Consider the following 22,163-nt stretch of genomic DNA (forward strand, 5'->3'; position numbering starts at 1 on the left):
TTTCTTACTGTATAAAAATATCAAATCACTAGGTATACCTGAAACTAATAGGATATTGTATGTCAGTTATACTTCAAAAAAAAATGAGGAGATCAGTATGTGTGGTGAAATAGAATGTCCAAGATACATTGAGTGAAAAAAAACAAATTGTAGTTATATAGTCCTATTTGTGATTAAAAACAAAAACCAAAAACTTGTAATATACGTATAGAAAACAGCTAGCAGTATACACAGAAATAGCTAACAGAAATTACTTCTGGGCAGTTGGACTGGGGAGATGGACTTGTTACATTAAACCTTCTTATTACTTGACTCTAAAAGCAGTGAGCAGGATTTCATTTTTGTAAAATCATTAAAAATGACAGTGTAATTAAAAATATTCTATTTAGGAATAAGAGATTTGTTTTTTTTCCTGTAAAGTTGAGTATTTTTTGTATGGTTTCTGTTGGTATCCAGAGGTAAATGCATTTTTCAGATTTGTATTGCTCTAGTGAAAATGGGTTAATGGGCTCTTGGGTACAAAGGTTTAATAGCCTTTAGAACCTTCTCTTTCATTTCCAAGCCTGGATAGGTATGGAGGAGAAAAATGATTTATAATTGTGATTTGGGATTGTGTTAGTTTTTAATTTGTCAAATGAGGAATATTTAAGTGCTTGTGTACATTGGAACCTGACTGTGTTACTCTTGTTTTGAGTCCATGTTCTGGAACTTAACAGTTCAGTGTGGAAGGTAACCATTTTGCATTATCTTGCTTGACACAGGTTGCTTATTCATTGTCAGAAACTTTAGTACCACAGACAGTGAGGAAGCAGTGGTATCACTCTGCACTCTGCCCGACCATTTCTAGAATATTAGAATTCAAGGGGACCAACTTCCCACCCCATATAAAAATCACCAATAGTGTCTCCTAGTAAGTTTTTGGTGATTGGAAACTATACTTTTGTATTTTGACACTGGTTGTGTCCTTAATATAGGCAGAATAGTGTTTCATATAACAGTCCTTAAAATATTTGAAAGTGCCTCATATTCATTACTTATTTAGGAACTTTAGTGCAATCCAGTTAATGGGCAGCGCAATCTTCGTAAGTTCTCATTTCCAGAAATGTCACTGTATAAGTTACACTTTAGCAGGCCCCAGTGATGCTCTAACATGAATATAGAATCCTCAAAGTGTAGTTGGATTATGTAGTACTCTGGAGCCATGGAGCCATTACTCACTTGGTTTAAAAGCTGTACTTCTAATAATTCAGTTTAAGATGATGTTTACCATTTTAGCAATAGGATTAAACTAAGAATAATTTTAGAGCTCTGTAAGTGGTATGTTAGGTCAACCCAACACATGTAATTTTCTGAATTGTTGGAGTCTTATCATCTGGTACTTTTAATAGTTGTATTTTGAGATTTGGTTTTTACATCTATCTCTAATGAAGTGTATATATATATATATATATATATATGCTTTTACAAATGTGAAGGTGTGGTATATTGCCTGTACTCATTGGTTCAACCTGATAACCTCATTTGAATTATGAAGCAAGGTTGCTGCCTTTCTCCAGCTTTAACTTGATGTCATCTTGGATAAGCATGCTACTTAGATATTTGTCTGAGTTAATGATAAAATATTAAACAGGATAGAACCTAGTGGCATATGTGTACTGTTATGAATATTGTTGGTTCTTGCCAGAGATCTACTGATGTTTTTAGTTCAGCCTATTCGGTTTTATTTGGGTCATGTGACAGAATTTATAAAATATTGTGTTGGTGTTAGAAGACTGTACGATCTTAGTATTCTAAACTTGTGAGAAATTCTTAGACACAGACTGGTTTTAAATGGTTACTGTTTTCTCCTTTTTACAGTTTTTTTTTTTTTAAGATTTATTTATTTATTTGACAGAGAGAATGAGATAGAGATAGAGAGAGCATGAGAGGGGGGAGGGAGAAGCAGGCTCCCTGCTGAGCAGGGAGCCTGATGTGGGACTCGATCCCGGGACTCCAGGATCATGACCTGAGCCAAAGGCAGTCGCTTAACCAACTGAGCCACCCAGGCGCCCTCCTTTTTACAGTTTCCAAAAATCTTCTGCAGTATCCAAGATTTGGGGGGATGTGTGTGAGGGAGGGGATGAAGATGAGAAGCTTCTTTGCACCAAAGTTGTTTTTGGTTAAAAAGAAACTTTTAGATTAAACAAAACAACAAAACAAAACCCTCAGCTTTACTGAGGTACACATTCAGAGACCATATAATTCTTGCATTTAAGGTATATAATTCAGTGGTTTTTTTTAATTTTTTAAGAATTATAAAATATATGTAATATAAAATTTGCCATTTTAACCACTTTTAAGTATACAATCAGTGTCATTAAGTACATTAACAGTGTTTATCAACCATTAGCAGCACTGCCTATGTCTGAAACTGAAACTGCCATCACCCCAACTGAAACTTTTTACCTGTTAAACACTAACTCCTCATTCTCCAGTTTTCCCAGCCGCTGGTAAGCTCTATTCTACTTTCTGTCTCTCTGAATTTGCCTAGTCTGAGTTCATCATGTAAGTGGAATCATACAGTGTATTTGTGACTAGCTTATTTCACTTAGTATAATGTCGTTAAAGTTCATCTATATTGTAACATACTAATTTCCTTCCTTTTTTAAGGCCGACTGATAAGTAGGGACTTCTGTCATTTTGCTATGCCTTATAGCTTTTTTTGTCCCTTAATTCCAGCATTAATTGCCTTTTGTGTTGAGTTGGTTTTTTGTAGTGAAATACTTAAGGTCCTATCTCATTACCTTTTGTGTATATCCTATAGTTATTTTCTTTGTGGTTGTCATGAGGATTGTGTTTAACAATCTAAAGTTATAATGCTCTAATTTGGATTTATACCAATTTCACTTCATTAGCATATACAAACTCTGCTCCTTTGTATCTCCACCCTCTTTTCAGTTGCTGATGTCTCCAAATTACACTTTATACAGTGTATGTCCAAAAACATAATTTAAAAAATATCCTAGTGTCTTAAATCATGAAGGAAACAAAGGTGGAGTTACAAACGAAGGTTAACAATAATACTAGCTTTTAGACTAATAATTGTTTTTTAAAATATTTATTAGTCTCTCAAATTATGCAGAAAACAAAAAAATGGAATTATAAACCAAAGTTACCGTAGTTTATAATTACCTATGTATTTGCCTTTACTGAGATTTTTATTTCTTAAAGTTACTGTTTAGTGTCATTTTATTTCAATTTGCAGATCTTTAGTGTTTCTTGCAAGTCAGTTCTAGTGGTAATGAACTCCCTCAACTTCTGTTTATCTGGGAGTGTCTTAATCTCTCCCTCAGTTTTGTTAAATACAGGGTTTTTGGTTTCTTTCTTTCTTCCTTTTTTTTTTTTTTTTTGTTATGTTGGTCCACTGCTTTCTGGCCTCTAAAGTTTCTGATGAGAAATTTAATTATCTTATTGATGATTCCTGGTATATGACAAGTAGTTTCTCTTGCTGCTTTCAAGATTCTCTCTTTGTCTTTGGTTTTTGAATATAATGTGTCTCTGTATGGATCTCTTTGAGTTCATTGTTCTTGGAGTTCATTGAACTTCTTAGATGTTTGTATTTGTTGATTCATCAAATTTGGGAAGTTTTTGGCTATTATGTTTTCAGATATTCTCTCTGCCCCTTTCCCTCTTCTCTTTCTGGGACTCCCGTAATGGTCTGTATTGGTCTTCTTGATGGTGTCCCTCAGGTCCCTTATGCTCTGTTTGCTTTTCTTCAATCTTTATTCTTTCTGTTTCTCATATTCTGAATTTCCATTGTCATATCTTCAAGGTCACTGTTTCTTTCTTCTGCCTGCTCAAATGAGTCTTCAAATTCCTCTAGTGAATTTTTTATTTCAGTTATTGTACTTCTCAGCTCCAGAATCTCTTTCTGGTTTCTTTTTAGGTTTTATATCTTCTTATTATTCATACATTGTTTTCTTGACTTGTCCACATCTTCAGTTTTTTGAGTATCTTCAAGATCATTGTTTTAAATCTTTGTTTAATAGGTCCACCATCAAGTCCTGTTTAGGGACAGTTTCTGTTTATTTTTTCCTTTGAATATACCATACTTTTCTGTTTCTTTTTATGTCTTGTGATTTTTTTTATTGAAAACTGGACATGTGACTCTAATGATGTAGTAACTTTGGAAATCAGATTCTACTTACTCTTCCACAGTTTTTGATTTGTTTTATTTTGGCTTCTTTTATGTCAGTGATCAGCCTGAGGTGTAAATTTAAGGTCTTCTCGGGTCTCTTCTGAGTCTCTGCATTTCCCTGGGCATTCACAGTGACTTACTTTCTTCCATATATGCAGTTGCTTTTAAATGTCCTTGTCTTTAGTGTCTTGCTCTCAGAAGGGGAAAGGAGAAAAATGAACGGTGGAAAAGAATGGTTGCTGGCACTTGAAATCCTCTGGAAGTCACGTCAGCTGGAGGGGGAGAGGTTTGCAACAATTGTGGAGAGGTGGAACACCAGTTGCTGGCCAATTGCTGGCCCGGCTGCTGCTTTGTACCTCTGATCATAATTAGCAATCAGGGATCTAAGCACAGATATCCCGATATTTGGAGAACAGGTGCTTTTTGCTCACCCTGGCTTCTGTTATGTGCAAGTTCTCCAGGAATACATGCACAGGTGCCTGCCAGGGATTGGGGGATGAGGAGTAGGGGTAGGGGGGGTGTGTGTGTGTGTGTGTGTGTGTGTGTGTGTGTGTGTGTGTGTGTGTGTGTGTGTGTGTGTGTGTGTGTGTGTGTGTGTGTGTGTGTGTGTGATGAGTAGGGGTAGGGGTGTGTGTGTGTGTGTGTGTGTGTGTGTGTGTGTGTGTGTGTGTGTGTGTGTGTGTGTTTGAGGGTGCAGGGTGAGTAGCTGCTATTGTGCTAAGAGCTGAAATGGACTGAAATAAATTGCAGTTTACCGTTAAAGTTTTGTGGAAGTCGTGAGCCTTTCATGGATTCTTGTATTCTAAAATAGTTACATCAGAGAGATTTTGCCAGCATGTTGGTTATCTAGGTGGGGAGATAGATTCCTGGTTGTTTCCTACTCCACCATCCGTCTTCCCAGAATCCCTATTGTTCGATTTTAAATCCAGTTTCACCATAGTAAAATTAGTCCTCTAAAGTTGATTTACTTTGGAATTTTGGGCCATCTGATTAATTTAAATGTAGTGTAGTCATTAAGAAAGAGGGCTTTAGGGGAGCCTGGGTGGCTCAGTCATTAAGCGTCTGCCTTCGGCTCAGGTCATGTCTTGGGATTGAGCCCCGCATCAGGCTCCCTGCTCAACGAGGAACCTGCTTCTCCCTCTCCCACTTCCCCTGCTTGTGTTCCCTCTCTCACCGTCTCTCTCTCTCTCTGTCAAATGAATGAATGAATGAATGAATGAATGAGGGCTTCAGGGGTGCCTGGCTGGTTCAGTCAGTGGAGCACATGACTTGTTCTTGGGGTCATGAGTTCAAGCCCCATTTGTGCGTCCAGCTTACTTAAAAAAAAAATGACTTTCAAGTTAGACATTGGTTTAGGTCCTGGCTGTACCACTTACCAATTTTGTTAGTTTCTTTTTGTCTTGGGCAAATTATTTCTACAGGCTTTAGTTTCCTTATTTACAAAATAGGAAAAATACTGGCCCTTTCAAAGAGTTTTCTAGGGCGCCTGGGTGGCTCAGATGGTTAAGCATCTGCCTTCGGCTCAGGTCATGATCCCAGGGTCCTGGGATCGAGTCCCGCATCGGGCTCCCTGCTCCTTGGGAGCCTGCTTCTCCCTCTGCCTCTCTCTCTCTCTCTCTCTCTCTCTCTCTCTCTCTGTCTCTCATGAATAAATAAATAAAAAAAAAAAGTTTAAAAAAAAAAAAAAAAAAAAACAAAGAGTTTTCTAAGGATTGCATGAAGTAATAGAAGTAATCAGCATCACCACTGGTGCTTAGGAAGTGAGAAGTGTAAATCTCCACCTGTTCCTCTTACTGCTAATAGTCCTTTTCCTTTATACCTCCTCAAACTGCTGTGATAACATATACTACCAGTACGCAGATTCCAGAGCTTGAGACTTTTTTTAAACTTAAAGTTTCAAAATAATAGAACATCATGTTTCTTGTGGATCTTTTAAAAACAAATAGCTCATTTTTTTAAATGGAAGTGCTCCATGAAAGTTTCATAGCTAATTTTACAGCTAAAAGTCTATTCAAATTACTGATTGGGTTTAATAGTATCATTTTTGGGTATCTTTGATTGTAACTTAAAAAGATTGGAGATTGAAAACAAGGAATTAAAAATATGCATGTGGGTTCCGAAGTGATGTAAATTACATGTTATGAAGATAGATACTGAGGAATAAATAGCTTGCTGGATGAAGTGATTTTTTGATTGCCCTTTTTCCTTCCACCTCTCTTCTTCTTCTTCTTCTTCTTTTTTAAGTTTTTATTTAGAGAGAGAGCACAAGCCAGTGAGGGGAGGGATAGAGAGGGAGGGAGAGGGACAAGTAGACTCTGGGCTGAGCAGGGAGCCCAACATGGGGCTTGACCTCAGGACCCTGAGATCATGACCTGAGCTGAAATCGAGTCAGACACTTAACCACCTGAGTCATCCAGGTGCCCCACCACCTCTATTCATCACGAGAACATATATTTCAATAGAAAGAAGCCCAGTTATTCATAAGCAAGTATCAGAACCATACAAATATTCTGCAGTTATATATAATGCAGAGCAAATAGAGAATATACATTTAAGTGAAAGCGGTTGGATAATTGCATCTTCCTTTGACTCATAGTTACTTTGGATGACAGGAGGGTTTTTTCCCCCAAGTAGAAATCAGGAAAGGGATTTAAGTATGAACTTACTGGAATTAATTAATTCCTAATTGTATGAATGTACAGTTTTTGTTTAGGAACAGAGTGTTACTTGAAACAGTTAAGTCTGTTAGCTTAATTATTCATTTATCCTTTTAGCAGTTATCAGGAACCAGATATGTGCCAGACATGGCCAGTGCTGGTTTGTGCAACCCTTAGTTCTTGTAGCCATTGAATTTACAGTAGTGTAGCAGAGGGAAAAAGACATGTTTGGAGGAGCTGTGATAGCTAAGTGGAGTACTAGGGGGTGGGTAGCTAATGCAGAGTTGCGGGAAGATGTCACAAAAAGATTCATAGAAAGAATGAAGCCTGAAAGATTGGTAAGGTATGGAGTATGTGGACTGGACCCTGGTCCCTCTTTTCTGTAGAGATGTTCTGCAGACATTTCAGGCAGGTGGGGCCAAGTAGTAGATATTTTACCACATAGGCTGCTTGCAATGTTGTGGTTTTGGGTGCGAATGTTTGAAGTGAGCTAGGAACTATGATTTTCTTGGGGGTCAGGTTCAGAATGTGATTGTTTAGTAGAGTTAATCGAGGCTTGGATTTGTATTTTTCTTTTTTTTTACTTTGCTTTTCAAAACCATTGTGTATTGCTTTGTAATACCAGTTTCTTTTGACTTAGAAGTGAAACAGCTGGCCCTGCAACTTGATTAAGTTGCCTGACTAGTAAAGTGGTGCTTTCTTTCCTGTCCTTATTCTTGTTGAGGATTGGTTTTTGTAAACATGGTTTTGTTGATATGTACTGATCAGGAATTCATTTCCCTCTTTGTGTCCTTGGAAGCAGCTAAGGTCATTGGTTAGCAGAAACAAGTATTAGTAGTGGATTCTACAGAAGATAAAACTACTTCTGAGTGAAGGGCATTTTTTAAAAACAACAGATTAAACATGTGAGCCTCTTTGGATTGGTTTGTTCATTTTATGTAAGGCCTCAGTCTCATTTGGATTACAGATTGGTTACAGTTGTTCAACAGACAACAGTTGGAAATGCTAGAGTCTGTTTCTAAATCTTGCTTAAAGAGTATGGTGTGCTGAAAATTAAAATGAAAATCTTTGGCTTTTATTTTACTTGAACATTTTTTAAAAATCTAAAACTTTGGATCAGATGGGTGAAATTTAACAAGAGAATGTGTAGGATTGATTTTTTTTTTTTTAATTGCATTGTTGGAGAAAAAAGTACAAACATTTTAAGGCACCTCAAGGACTTTACTCATGAAGAAGCATGTAGATTGAAATTTTTTTCAAGTTGGAGGTAATGTGGCAAATAGAGATTAACTTGGAAAGGGTCAGTGATCCCATTCTCTACCCCTGTGTTGTCATAATGGGCTAAGAAATGAGCTATATTTGCCAAAGAAAGTGGGGAAAGAACTAAGAATTCTGTCCAGTAGGATGGAGGACTTGCTGAAAGGGTGGCAGAGGGCTGCCCACATTGATGCCAGAGTTAAACATTGACTAAATGGCTCAGGAAAATGTTCATTTGCCCCCATGTAAAACATTATTTAATGTATGATGAACTAGATACGTAGAAAAGAAGGTTGTTGGGATTGTAGCTGTCATATTTGTATTATTTTTACTTTTAAGAAAGTCATTAGCATTCTGATAAGCATGAATTAGCTTCATTTCCCATGCTTATCTAAGCATGGGAAATGAAAATGTCTACTTTGGGAAAGGGAGAAAGTTACAATACATAGGGCAAAAAAGCAGAGATTGAGAGGAGAGATTTAAAATACTAAATTGAAAGGAATAGAGCTAGAGGAGGAAATACTGGGACTTTGATAGAAACCACTGTATCAGATTTTCATTTTGGAGAACAACCTTTACCTTTGCATTTCTGCTCAGATCTAGGAAGGTGAAGAACGAACCTACGTCTTTTGGTTTTTAGATATTTGAGGATGTAAGTAACCATAGTATATGAATTCTGCATTACAAGTTTCATCTACAGGGAGTTGTAATCAGTCCTACCATCAGTCTCTGTGGAATGCATAGTGGTGACCCTGATTTTAAAATATTTGTTAATTATATGTACTAGAGTAATAAACTAGATTGAGTTGGTTAATTTTTAAAGATTTTTTATTTATTTGGCAGAGAGAGACAGCGAGAGAGGGAACACAAGCAGGGGGAGTGGGAGAGGGAGAAGCAGGCCTCCCGCCGAGCAGGAGCCCGATGCGGGGCTCGATCCCAGCACCCCGGGATCATGACCTGAGTCGAAGGCAGACGCTTAATGACTGAGCCACCCAGGTGCCCTGAGTTGATTAATTTTTAAATGTTACAACCCAGTTCTTTAAATTGGAAGAGGTGGTACCAAAATGCAAGTTTTTTTAAGTGTTACAGTTCGGTAGCATTAATTACATTCACGGTGTTTTGCAACTGTCATCGCTATTTCCAAAACTTTTTCATTACTCCAAACAGAAACTCTGTACTCATTGAGCAATACCTTCCCATTTCTCCCTTATTCCTAGCCTCTGGGTACTACTAATCTACTTCCTGCCTCTGATGAATTTTCCTTTTCTAAATATTTCATTTAAGTGTAATCATACAGTATTTGTCCTTTTGTTTCTGGCTTATTTCACTTAGCATAATGTTTTCAAGATTTACCCATATTCTATATGTATTAGAACTGCATTTCTTTTTATGGCTGAATAATAATCCATTGTATACATTTTTTTTATTCATTTATCTGTGGGTAGACACTTGGCTTTCCACCTTCTGGCTCTTGTGAATAAATAATACTGCAATGAACATCAGCATAGAAATATCTGTGGTATGTTGTAGATATTTTCTCCCAATCTGTTAGCTGTCTTGACTATTTTTTTGAAAATTTCATTTTTAAGTAATAAAATGTATCAGTCCTTTCTCTTACTGTCCTTGTATTTTGAGTTATTTTTTTTTCTAAGATTTTATTTATTTATTTGACAGAGAGAGAGAGACAGAGAGGGAACACAAGCAGGGGAGTGGGAGAGGGAGAAGCAGGCTTCCTGCTGAGCAGGGAGCCCGATGAGGGGCTCGATCCCAGGACCCTGGGATCATGACCTGAGCTGAAGGCAGATGCTTAACGACTGAGACACCCAGGCGCCCCTGTATTTTGAGTTATTCTTGAAGACTCAATATTAACAACATGTTCTAAGAGTCAGAATGCCCAGTTCCATGAATTGTCTGGTACTCAGTAATTTAGGATGGACTGACTAAATAGTACAGAAGGTAAACTTCAAAAATTAACTGCCAGACTTTACAGAATCTTTAAGGAGAGAAGCAGTATGTCCTAGCTGTAATTATAAAATTCAATGGTGTACCCCAAATTCACAGTGTATACTAATATTAATTCAAAATGGACCAGCCACCTAACTATAAGAGCTAAAAACCATAAAATTCTTAAAAAAAAAAAAAAAAACACCTCAGGAGCTGGGGCACCGGGGTGGCTCATTTGGTTAAATGTCCGACTCTTGATTTCGGCTCGGGTCATGATCTCAGGGTCATGAGATCAAGCCCTGTGTCGGGCTCTGTGCTCAGCAAGGAATCTGCTTGGGATTCTCTCTCTCTCTCCCTTTCTCCCCCTCCCCCTGCTTGTGTGTGCCTGTGTGCTCTCAAATAAATCTTAAAAACCCTCAGGAAGAAATCTTCATGACCTTGGATTCTTAAATATGACACCAAACACAGAGAAAAAATAAACTGGACTTTATCAAACTGAAAAAATTTTATGCATCTAAAAACATTGTCAAGGGCGCCTGGGTGGCTCAGTCGTCAAGTGTCTGCCCTCGGCTCAGGTCATGATCCCAGGGTCCTGGGATCGAGTCCCACATCAGGCTCCCTGCTCGGCGGGAGGCCTGCTTCTCCCTCTCCTACTCCCCCTGCTTGTGTTCCTTCTGTCGCTATCTCTCTGTCAAATAAATAAATAAAATCTTAAAAAAAAATCAAGAGAATATAATAACCTGATAGAAAAAAATGATCAAAATACATAAATGGGTAATTCCCCCCAAAACATAAAATGACCCCTAAACATGAAATGATTTCAAACTTATAATTAGAAAAATGCAAATTTAAATACACCAAGACATCATTTTTTAGTTTTCAGATTGACAAAATTTAAAGTATAATAATCCATCCTGTTGGCAAGGGTATGAGGAAACAGACACATACATTCCTGATGAGAAGGCACAGCCCCTCCTGAGATTTGGCAGTATCCGACAAAATCCTGTGTATGCATTTGCCTTTTGGTCTATCAGTTTCAATTCTAGGAATTTTTCCTGAAGGTACAACTCCAACAGTATGAACATCTATATGTCATGGACCATTGTTTGCAATTTCATATGTAGGAGAGGGGTTGAATAAAATATGTTATATCCATAAAACAGTACTATGCAGCTCTGAAAGGAAAAAAGGAAGATCTCTGAGCTGATCTCTGAACTGATGGATTGATCTCCAGGATATATTGTTAAGAGAAAACGATTATCTATAGATTATTACTCTAAAGAGAAGAGGAGGAAATAAAATATACCACACAGCTGCTCATTTGTGCAAAAGGAAACAGGAAAGATGTTTGCCAAACATAGGGAAAACTAGAAATAATGAGATTGGTAACATAGGGTGAGGTAGAGATTGAAGAAATGGAAGGGATAGGGTTTGACACTAATCTGGTTTTCCCTATTTTGAATAGTTTTGAGTATTAGAACTAAGTTTGTTTCATATACTCAGAATTAACAAAGACAGGGGAGATGATGGGGGAGAAATCCCAAATGGAATAATACAAATAAATAATGAACCTAGCTATTTCAGTTGAATAACAACCATACTGAAGGGTGTAATGGGAAGAACTAGCAAGTAATTTTGGAGTACAGGAGTTTGACTCTAAGGCTATTGATAAAAAGAACTATAAACAAACTTAAGACTAGAGACAAAGAGTATTGTACACAAATATTGCACTCTAGTAAAAATTTGCTTATAGTATGGTTAGAACTATTCTAGGTATTCTAGATTAGAGCAAGTAAGTATATATCATGGTGATAATGAGAGTCAGGTTTTTCCATTGTTAAAGAATTAGATATAAGGGAAAAGGGTGAAATGAACCTCTGTGGAGTTAGATTAGAATTGGTAGCTTCAGTATGGATTAAATGTTTTTAACATATATACAGGTAAGAAAATAGATAGGTTTGTGTGTATGTGTATACATTCCTTAATTCAGTCTGTTGTGAAGGCCTTGAAGCCATGACACTTCTGAATATTTTTTGTCAATAAGGGAACCAAGCCTCTGCGGAGAAATGGCTAATTCAGTGCTGGGGCAGGGAAAATGCAAAGATATGCTTGGAATATCTTGTGGTGCCAGAAAGTAAGGAAGTGCTGAAAATTGGTGAGAACTTGTCACAAGGACATAGGAGGCAGCCTTTTCAAGGCCCCCCACTGGCCAAAACTGGGACAGTTTGAGCAACAAAATGAATAATAATGGATTTTATACCTTATAGAATAAGGTAGAAATCCATGATATAAAAAGTGAGAGTATATATACAACTGGGAAGAAGAGAAAGTTCTTTATTACAGTAGGATTCCATTTAATACATGTAGACAATGATGGAATTACAAAAATCACCATTTGGTAACCATCACAGTAATAACTGTTTCATGCAAGAGTTACCTAGTAAGCAAGAGTGTAAGGTACAGTTTATTTTACTAGTCTCAAAATATCTCCCCACACGAAAGTTAGTACATACAGAGGGAAATATAGTAACTTGATAGTGGGAAAATCTTGCAAGTACCACTTTAGGCAAATGTTCAAAATTAACATCACCATCAATGGGACCAACAGCATTGTATTAGTAGGCTCAGGCTGCTAGGACGGAACACCATAGACTGGGTGGCTTAAAAGACAGAAATTGACTTTCTCACAATTCTAGAGGGTGGAAGTCTAATATCAGGTGCTCGCAGGATTGGTTTCTGGTGAGGCCTCTCTCAGCCTGCAGATGGCTGTCCTCTTGGTGTTTCCTCATGGCCTTTTGGGTGTGCTTTACTATGGGTGTTTCTACCTCTTATAGGGACATTGGTCCTATTGGATTAGGGATCCACCCTTATGTTCTTATTTAACCTTAATTACCGTCCTAAAGGCCCTGCTTCCAAATACGCTCACATTGTGGGGGTTATGGCTTCAACATATGATGTCTGTAGCAAATACCATATGCCTCTTGATAAGATGTTTTGAGAAAGTTGTAATGTTTTGTGGTGTTTCCCCTCTCCCCAGAATGTGTTGCCTGAATCTAATTAGAAATATCAGACAATCTCAAATTGTAATTTTTAGGATAGGGATGCTACAAAATAACCTGCTTCTACTCTTCCAAAGTGTCAAGGCAATGAAAGACAAAAAGTAAGAACTGTTCCAGATTTAAGGATACTAAAGAGAGACAATAGTTAAAAGCAACTGTGAGTCTGGATTAATTAAAAAAAAAAGATTATTGAATCGAATCAGGATTGAAAGAAGGCCCAAACCCTGTAATTGGTTAACATATCTCATAAATATCTCTTAGTCTAAAAATGTCCCCTCTTTCCCTTGTAGCTTATTGACAAAATCAGGTTGTTTGTCCTATAGAATTTCCCACAGGCTAGAATTTGCTGAGTACATTCCTTTGAAGTAATTTAACATGCTCCTCTATCTCCGGTATTTCCTGCTTAATTTATGGGTAGGTTAAGAGCACTACCTGTACATTATCACTTCGGGAGATTTAAAAAAAAAGACCTGTTCCTGGGATCTCCACATCTTTTGGACCATTTCTGTGGACTCCGATTTAATTGGTCTGGAGTTCCAGCTGTAGGAATTTTTGAAAGCTCCCCAGGTGATTTTAATGTGCAGTGCACCTTAATGTGCCCTCTGGGTTGAGAACTATGGCTCTAGACCTAGTTACCACTGGTGATATTCAGCTTTAACTTTTTTGCTGGGATTCACATAGTACCGGTATTCTTTCTTTTTTTTCGTTATTGAAGTATAATTAACATACAGCCTTATATGAGTTTCAGACGTGTAATATAATCCAGCAATTCTATACATTACTCAGTGCTCATTAGGGTAAGTATAGTCTTAATCTTTATTTCACCCAATTGTGTGTCGTAAGCCCCTCATCTCCCCCTCTGGCAACCTCCAGTTTGTTATCTGTATTTAAGAGTCTGTTTTTTTTGTTGTTACATTTGGGTTTTTTTTTTACTTATCTCTTTTTGTTTGTTCATTTTGTTTTTTAAATTCCATATATGAGTGAAATCATATGGTATTTATCTTTCTCCATCTGACTTATTTCACTTACCATTATACCCTTTAGGCCCATCCATGTTGTTGCAAATGGAGAAATGTCATTCTTTTTTATGGTTAATATTCCTTTTTGTATATATACCACACCTTTTTTATCTTTTTTTTTTTAAGATTTTATTTATTTGAGAAAGAGAGCTCGAGAGAGAGGATGAGCAGGGGGGAGAGGGAGAGGCAGACTCTCTGCTGAGCAGGGAGCCCCATGCAGGATTCAGTCCCAGGACCCTGAGATCATGACCTGAGCCGAAGGCAGCTGTTTAACCTACTGAGCCACCCAGACACCCCTCTCTTTCTCCCTTCTAAAGCTGTAAAGCTCTTTGTTTAAACACTAGCTTGTTTTTTGCTGAAGCCAAAACATATAACACATAAAAGAAAGGCTGTTGTGTTTGAAATTGGAGTGGGGTCTAGAACCTTTCCTGTTTTTCCAGCTCTGAAGGGTGTTTGGTTTGATGCCTGCTGCACTATTATTCCATCCAGCTGAGCATGTTACAGTGTGGCCCTAAGTGGACTTACACAGTGTTCCAGAAAAATACTGGCTGCCTTGTTCTCAACCAGTGGATCAATTAAAGAAACTTGGAGTCATTTGGTCACCTTTTGAAAATCCAGTACTACTTCTAATGATAGTGTCATTTCTACAAATATGGTTTGCAGATAGATGCCAGAAGTGCAAATTCTACCTTTTACCTGGAGTGTGTTTTATGTGTGTAAGCTTCTCTGTGTCAGTAATTACAACCACATCTAGGTGGGATTATTTAGTGCAGTTTACTTTTGGCTTTAATCAAGGAACTGCTTCTTAAATTGAGTAGGTCTGCTTGATTTCTGTAAATCACTGTGAACCTACCGTTCTTGAATTGGAACTGCTGTCATTAGTATTGTCTTGTTGGAACTCCTGTGTCACTGTTGTTTTCTTCAGCCTGGTTACCTGGTTATGCCTTCTTCACATTTATACAATGGCATTGTATAGTTTGACCCTTAAAGTTCCCAGATAACACTGCTTTCCTATGCTATAGCTGTTAAACAACTGTGGAGAGGTGCCTGGTACTTTAAAGTTTAATACTGAGTACACTTAATTTTCTTGAGTGTTAGAGGTGTCTTTCTGTTTACTTGTAAGTGAAACTTAGAAAACTTATTGTCAAGAATTGACCTGAAAACTTTTAATAGCCCTTGTTTAGTACTCCTGAACTTTGTAGGGATGAAGTATTTTCTGTTTTACCCCGTGGCTTGACTTCTGTTGGGTGATTTGAGCTACCGTTGCTGACTTGCTTTTTCAAATCACATTTCTGTCCATGTGCTGAATTCTGAGTGACAGATTTTTTTTTTTCTTTTTCCAGGGACAGTTTATAAACCTATGGTGGTGACTCATTTTAGAAGATACTTACCTTTTAAAAGTAAAACAGTCTAATGTTTGAGTTTAATCCAGTCATGCCTTTCAACCTCATCCTCTAGGCCAGTGATAACTTTGTGCATTAGACCCACAAGCTTTTAAAAATAAATGTTTTGGGGGCACCTGGGTGGCTCAGTCAATTAAGTGTTCAACTCTTGATTTTGGCTCAGGTCATGATTTCAGGGTCATGAGGTCGAGCCCCATGTTGGGTCCTGCACTGAGCATGGAGCCTGATTAAAATTCTCTCTCCCTCTGCCTCTGTCCCTCAGTTTGCACTTGCTCTCTTGCTCTCAAAAAAAAAAAAAAAAATTGATGTTTTGGCTCCATCCCAGACCTAATGATTCACACTTCTTAAGGATGGTGCCTGGACACTTGGATTAAAATGAAAAAAGGGGGGCGCCTGAGTGGCTCAGATGGTTGAGCGTCTGCCTTTGGCTCGGGTCATGGTCCCACAGGGTCCTGGGATTGAGCCCCACTTTGGGCTCCTGGCTCGGTGGGGGGCCTGCTTCTCCCTCTCCCTCAGCCTCTCTCCCCGCTCATGCTCTCTCTATATATATCTCTGTGTCTCAAGTGAATAAATAAAATCTTTAAAAAATAATGGAAAAAAAAACCCTGTGTTAGTCTGCTCTGGCTACTATAACAAAATATAGACTGGGAGTCTTAGATAACAGACATTAATTTCTCACAGTTCTAGAGGCTGGGGAGGAGGGATAGGGACAGGGAGAGAGGGAGAGGAGACACACACACATGCTCTCTGGTGTCTCTTATAAGGGCACTAATACCATCATGAGGGCTGTACTCTCATGACCTAATTACCTCACAGAGGCCCCATATCTCAGTACTGTTAAACTGGGGGTTAGGACTTCAACATATGTATTTGGTGGGGGCAATTCAACCCATAGCACTCCCCATATAATTCTAATTTGTATTAGAATTGGGAACTGAAGTATAACAGTGCTTAGACTCAGAATATGAGTGAATCACCTGCTTATCTTGTTAAAACACAAATTTGGGTTCAGTAGGTCTGTAATGTGGCCTGATGCATTTAGGATCTATACTTAACTGAATTATTTGATATGTCCTAAAGATGTAAAAGTTTCTGCAGTTTTTAAATACATCCAATTAAAAATTCTGTAGTTTGTCTTAATGTCTGGGTAGATCTGGGTCAATTAATGGAAGTAGAAGTGCATAGTAAAAACACTTAGTTCATTCTAGCTGAATCAGCCTAGTCACATACAGATTAGATTTCTATTGCTCTGGCTTTTACCAGTGTTTATCTCTTGTTTAAAATGCTTCCTTGGCAGGTGTTAACCATTCCCTGCTATCCACTTTTAATGGCTTCAGGTCAATTTCCCTAGAATTCTGAGGGCTGTAACAGTATTCCCCTCCTGAATTTTCAGACTTACTTGCGTTGTCGTGATTTGATTGCTGTATGGCAACTCTTGTATGTGTATGTTCTGGTGTGACATGGCTCTCCAACTGAATTACTCATCTCTGCAAGGTATAGACTATGGACTGTGGTTGTTTGTGTGGTGTATTTAGTAAATGCTTATTGGTTTCATGAGTTAAATAATCCAAGGTGTAGATCTAATAAATGCCTTTATTTGAAACAAATGTAAAGCAGCTATGCAGAGATTAAGATATAGGTTAGCCCAGTATATTTTTAGCATGAGGTAGGAGATAAGCAAATAATACTTAGTATTTGAAACCTGGGACCATAGACAATGAACTTTTGTAGTAACGCATGAAGGACATACATTGCCCCTTAAGATGATTTACCTTCAACTAAATTTATGTGATTTGCCTGTACCTTATTGTTCTCAAAATGAAAGCATTATTAAATCACCCAGAAATCGTTTGAAGCTGAAAACACTCTCCTCATTCATCCAGAGAAAATGACATGTTTGTATAATAGAATAATAATAAATATATATATACACACATATAATAGCTGCCAAACTTTCCATAGCAGCTGTACCTTTTAACAGCTCCGCCAGCAATATACGAAGGTTCCAGTTTCTCTGTATGCTCTCCAACACTTGTTATTATCTTTTTTACCATAGTCATCCTAGTGGATGTGAAGTGCTATCTCATTGTGGTTTTGATGTGAATTTTCCTCATGACTAATGATGGAAAATCTTCTCATGTGCTTATTGGTCATTTTTATATCTTCTTTGTAGAAATATACAGATCTTTTACTCATTTTAAAATTGGATTATGTCTTTTTATTATTGAATTTTGAGAGTTTATATATTGTAGGTGCAGGCCCTTTATCGGATAAATGACTTGCAAATATTTTCTCATTCTGTGGGTTGTCTTTTTCACTTTTTTTAAAAGATTGTATTTATTTATTTAATTGACAGAGAAGAGAGACAGCGAGAGAGGGAAAATAAGCAGGGGGAGTGGGAGAAGGAGAAGCAGGCTTCCCGCCAAGCAGGGAACCCAATGCGGGGCTCGATCCCAGGACCCTGGGATCATGACCTGAGCCAAAGGTAGTTGCTTAACCAACTGAGCCACCGAGGCGCCCCCCTTTTTCACTTTCTTGATGGTGTCCTTTGCATCACAAAAGTTTTTAATTTTGATGATATTCAGTCTTTTTTTGTTTTTTGTACTTTTGGTGCCATGTTAGGAAACCATGGTCAAGATTTAAGCCCAAGTTGTCTTCTAAGAGTTTAGTAGTTTAAGCTCTTACATTTAGGTCTTTGATGCATTTTGAGTTAATCTGTGTATACGGTGTGAGGGAAGAATCCAGCTTTATGCTTTTTTTGTATGGATATGTAGTTGTCACAGCACCATTGGTTAAAAAGAATATTCCAATATTCTTTACCATGGTGAATAGCATTAGTATTTAGCATGTAAGACAAGCTAGAAATCTAGTATAATTCTTTGATATATGTGTCTAGTTCATTATCGTGTACTGTTATTTTTACCTAGAGGTGCATCTGTTCCTACACCCCACCACCCTTGTCCAAGCTACATTTATCTCTTGTTTAGACGTACGTAATAGTGTCCAAGCTTGTGTGTTTTCACCACTCTTATTCTGGGTTTTTTGTTTTTTTTTTTCATTTTCCAACTTGTGCCTTTTATTTATTTACTTTTAAGACCACAGTGCAAGGCCTTCCATTTGCCCTTAGAATTAAGACAGAAATTCCATAATATTACCCATAGGGCCCTGTAGGATCCTCACCTACTTCTTTAGCTTTTTTTTGCTTTATATGTCCTGATTTTTTTCAACTAGATAATTCTCAGAAGAATATTTCCATATGTTTCTTCTACCACAGCTACCAACATGCCTGCATCCTTATCATGTTACTCTGCCTTCCCATCTGTAACTGTGGATGAACTGTCTATTCCTTTATCTAAGGCCAGTCCCTCTACAAATATGTCAGATTCCATCCCCTCTCATTTAGTCAAGAACATCACTTTATCAGTTGTCCCATCTCTCTTCTAAATTACTAGTTTTTCCTCTGACAGGTCATTCTGATCAGCATATAAACATGCTGTTATTTCTTTTATTAGAAAAAAAAACCCAGCTCTTGAAACCTACACTCCATTCTGGCTATAATCCATTTCTCCGCCCCTTTTCACAGCAGAACTGGAAAGGATTATCTATATGTGCTGTCTCCACCTTGTCTCCTGCTGTTTTCTCTGAAACCACTCCTGTCTGATTTTTGTTTACCACCACTCCATTGAAACTGCTCTCTTTATCTCTGTGTTGCCAAGGTCAATGGTCAGTTTTCAGTCCTCATCTTAATATTTCACTAGCATTTGACCTAGCCATTTACACTCTCTTTGAAATACTTATTTCACTTGACTTCCCTTTTGGTGCTCTTTTTACCTCACTGGTTGCTTCTTCTTGGTCTCTTCTCTTGGTTACTGCTCATCTCTGATTGCTATGTTGGGAGAAGGCCCTAGGGTCAGCCATAGATCTCTTTCCTTTCTTCTGTGCTGGTATGGTTTATTCTCAGTTTTAATACCATTTATATGTTCATGACTACCCACACTTGTATCTCTAGCCTGGACCTCTCCTGTATGTACACATACCTGCCTACCGCCTGGACAGATCTACCTAGAGATCTAATGGCTAGTTCCTTTGCTTTTTTTCAGGTATCTGTGCCCAAATGCCACCTTACTGGAGAGGTCCTCCCTGCTCCCCCCCCCCCCATGTAAGTTGAAGCAATTCCTCCCCTACTTATCCTTCCTTTTTAAATTGTTTTCTGGAGTATTTATTATATAGTACATTATTTATAGTCTTTTCTTTCTTACTGGTATATAGCTTCATGAGGCTAGTCTTCTTACCTTTTGGTCAGTGCCAACAACAGTGCCTGGCACATAATAAACATTGATTATGTGTCTAAAGATGGAATGAATAAGTGAATAAATGTTGGCTTTCTTTTAGTACTTCATTTTGCCATGCTCCCCCCTTTCCTGGGTAACTTTGTACACTCAGTTCCCTCACTTCTTCCATCCCTTCCCTTAGGCAGCTTTCAATTCTATAAGCATCACTTCTCATGAAAATTTCCCTGTCCGAATTGCAGTCTCTGTGTAAGCTCTCATGCCCATGGACTTCTTCATTGTAGTGATCATTTTCAGTTTTCCATTAGTGCTGTCTTTGATAACGTTTGTCCCCTTCCTCTTCCCTCCTCCCCTTCAAGCTGTTTTTGCTCATTGTTAATACTAAGGGCCTACTGCAGAGTCAGATTCTCAATAAATGCAGTGTTTGTTGAAAGAGTAAATCAGTGAACAAATTACTCATATGTGTCGTAGAAGTAATGATCGATTTGAACTACTAAAGATAACATTTGCTTAAAAAGAAAACAGGATTAAAATTCAATAATTTCCATAATTTTAGGTTGAAATAGAATCTAGTAGGCATAAATCTAGTTGAGATTGCTGCCTTTGGCTAAGAAATTTGTTCTGTAGCCTCCCCCTATTAATAGCAATCCTTTCAGTGAAATCCGTCCTCATCATATGGCTGTCTAGCCTTTGCCAGAACACATCTAGTGCTCTTCATTCTAACTCCAGAAGTTGGTTGGCTAGAAACTCACCCTTTGGTTTTGGTGTTTCCCTCTTTCACATGGCAGCTTTTCATATATTAAATCATTACCATCATGTCCCTTCAGTGTCTTAACCATTATTAAGCAAAATAGTCTTACTTTCTTCTGTTGAGATTTTCAGCTCTTTTGGGCCCATGGAATGCTCATGAGGGATTTTATGGAGAGTGTATTCTAACATAGACCCCCTCTCTCTCTCTCTTTTTTAAGATTTTATTTATTTGAGAGAGAGAGCATGGGAGAGAGCACAAGCAGGGGGAGTAGCAGAGGGAAAGGGAGAAGCAGAGCCTGATGCAGGGCTCAATCCCCAGACCCTGAGACCATGACCTGAGCTGAAGGCAGATGCTTAAGCAGCTGAGCCACCCGGGCGCCCCAGACCCTGTCTTTTGTAACAACTACCAAAAGATTCCTTTAAAAAGATTTTATAAGAAAGGCTCTTGTACTATGTATTGGGTACTTAGGATGGCAATTTCCACTGTATCAATGATAGAAAAATACGTTTTATTTTTTATTTTAGTTCTAATTTTTAAAATTTATTTGAGAGAGATAAAGAGCACAAACGGGTGGTAGGGGGAAGAGAGGCAGAGGAAGAAACAGACTCCCCACTGAGCAGGGAGCCCAACTTGGGGCTGGACCTCAGGACCCTGGGATCATGACCCAAGCTGGAGGCAGCTGCTTAACCGACTGAGCCACCCAGGCGCCTCAAAAAGTACATTTTATTTATTTATTTATTTAAAAGATTTTATTTATTTGACAGAAAGAGACACAAGCAGGGGGAGTGGGAGAGGGAGAAGCAGGCCTCCCGCAGAGCAGGGAGCCCGATGTGGGGCTCCATCCCAGGACCCCGGGATCATGATCCGAGCTGAAGGCAGATGCTTAACTGCCTGAGCCGCCCAGGCACCCCCCCAAAAAGTACATTTTAATAAAAATTACTGCAAATCTAACTTTACTCACTTTGATTGGCATTTAGTTCTGTATTGAGCTAACTGTATTGGTGAATATACATGTAAATATTAAATACTTTTTGGAGAAAAATAGCTATTTCAGTCCTTATTACTAGTGGGTTAAGTGCTTTATTAATGGATGTAATTTTCACACAACTTTCCACTATTACCCCTATTTTATATGTGAAGAAACTGAGGTATAGGAATCTTAAAAATAAAAGATTTTATTAATCTCATTGTCACTGTAGGTAATGTAAATATATTTGTTCCTTCTTAATTTTGCTTTAAGATCTCACAAGATAAAATAAGCATGTCACACTGGTTTAGTTCTCATTGTTTTAAGTGTCAAGTATTTTTGCAGGGTTTCTCCAGTCTTTAATTTAGGGATGGTTCAGTTAAATCTTTCCTGTCCCACTTTGTTTTATAGGTTTGAAATAAGGACATTCAGTGGCTCTAAAACGTGTACAACTTTTATGAAATTTCCAATTTTTTTAAGGTTTTGTATTTCTTAATTATGTAAAAATATGCTTTAAATAATTTCAAGACTTTGTTTTGTATGAAAGGTAATCTGTCTCCAGTTTCCTCAGAAATTTTGGTTACTAATATCTTCTCATTAAAAGTAGAAAAATACTTCCACTTCTTGCTTTAAAGCACTT

At 37.8% G+C, this 22,163-nt stretch overlaps 1 protein-coding gene across 9 annotated transcripts in view; it reads left to right on the forward strand.

Annotated features, from left to right (window-relative positions):
* Positions 1 to 22,163, forward strand: part of ATP2C1 (ATPase secretory pathway Ca2+ transporting 1) — a 166,089-nt gene that overhangs the window by 51,496 nt on the left and 92,430 nt on the right. For 3 of the 9 annotated variants that reach the window (XM_027583544.2, XM_027583552.2, XM_027583554.2), the window contains one exon: positions 19,617 to 19,675. The exons of the other annotated variants lie outside the window; for them this stretch is intronic. In XM_027583544.2, the coding sequence (XP_027439345.2) occupies positions 19,631 to 19,675 (45 nt within the window). In that variant the 5' untranslated portion in view covers positions 19,617 to 19,630. The remainder of the gene's footprint in view (positions 1 to 19,616; positions 19,676 to 22,163) is intronic. 9 annotated transcript variants of the gene reach the window in all.

This window comes from Zalophus californianus, chromosome 1 (genome assembly GCF_009762305.2).
Source record: "Zalophus californianus isolate mZalCal1 chromosome 1, mZalCal1.pri.v2, whole genome shotgun sequence".
Taxonomy (NCBI): domain Eukaryota; kingdom Metazoa; phylum Chordata; class Mammalia; order Carnivora; family Otariidae; genus Zalophus; species Zalophus californianus.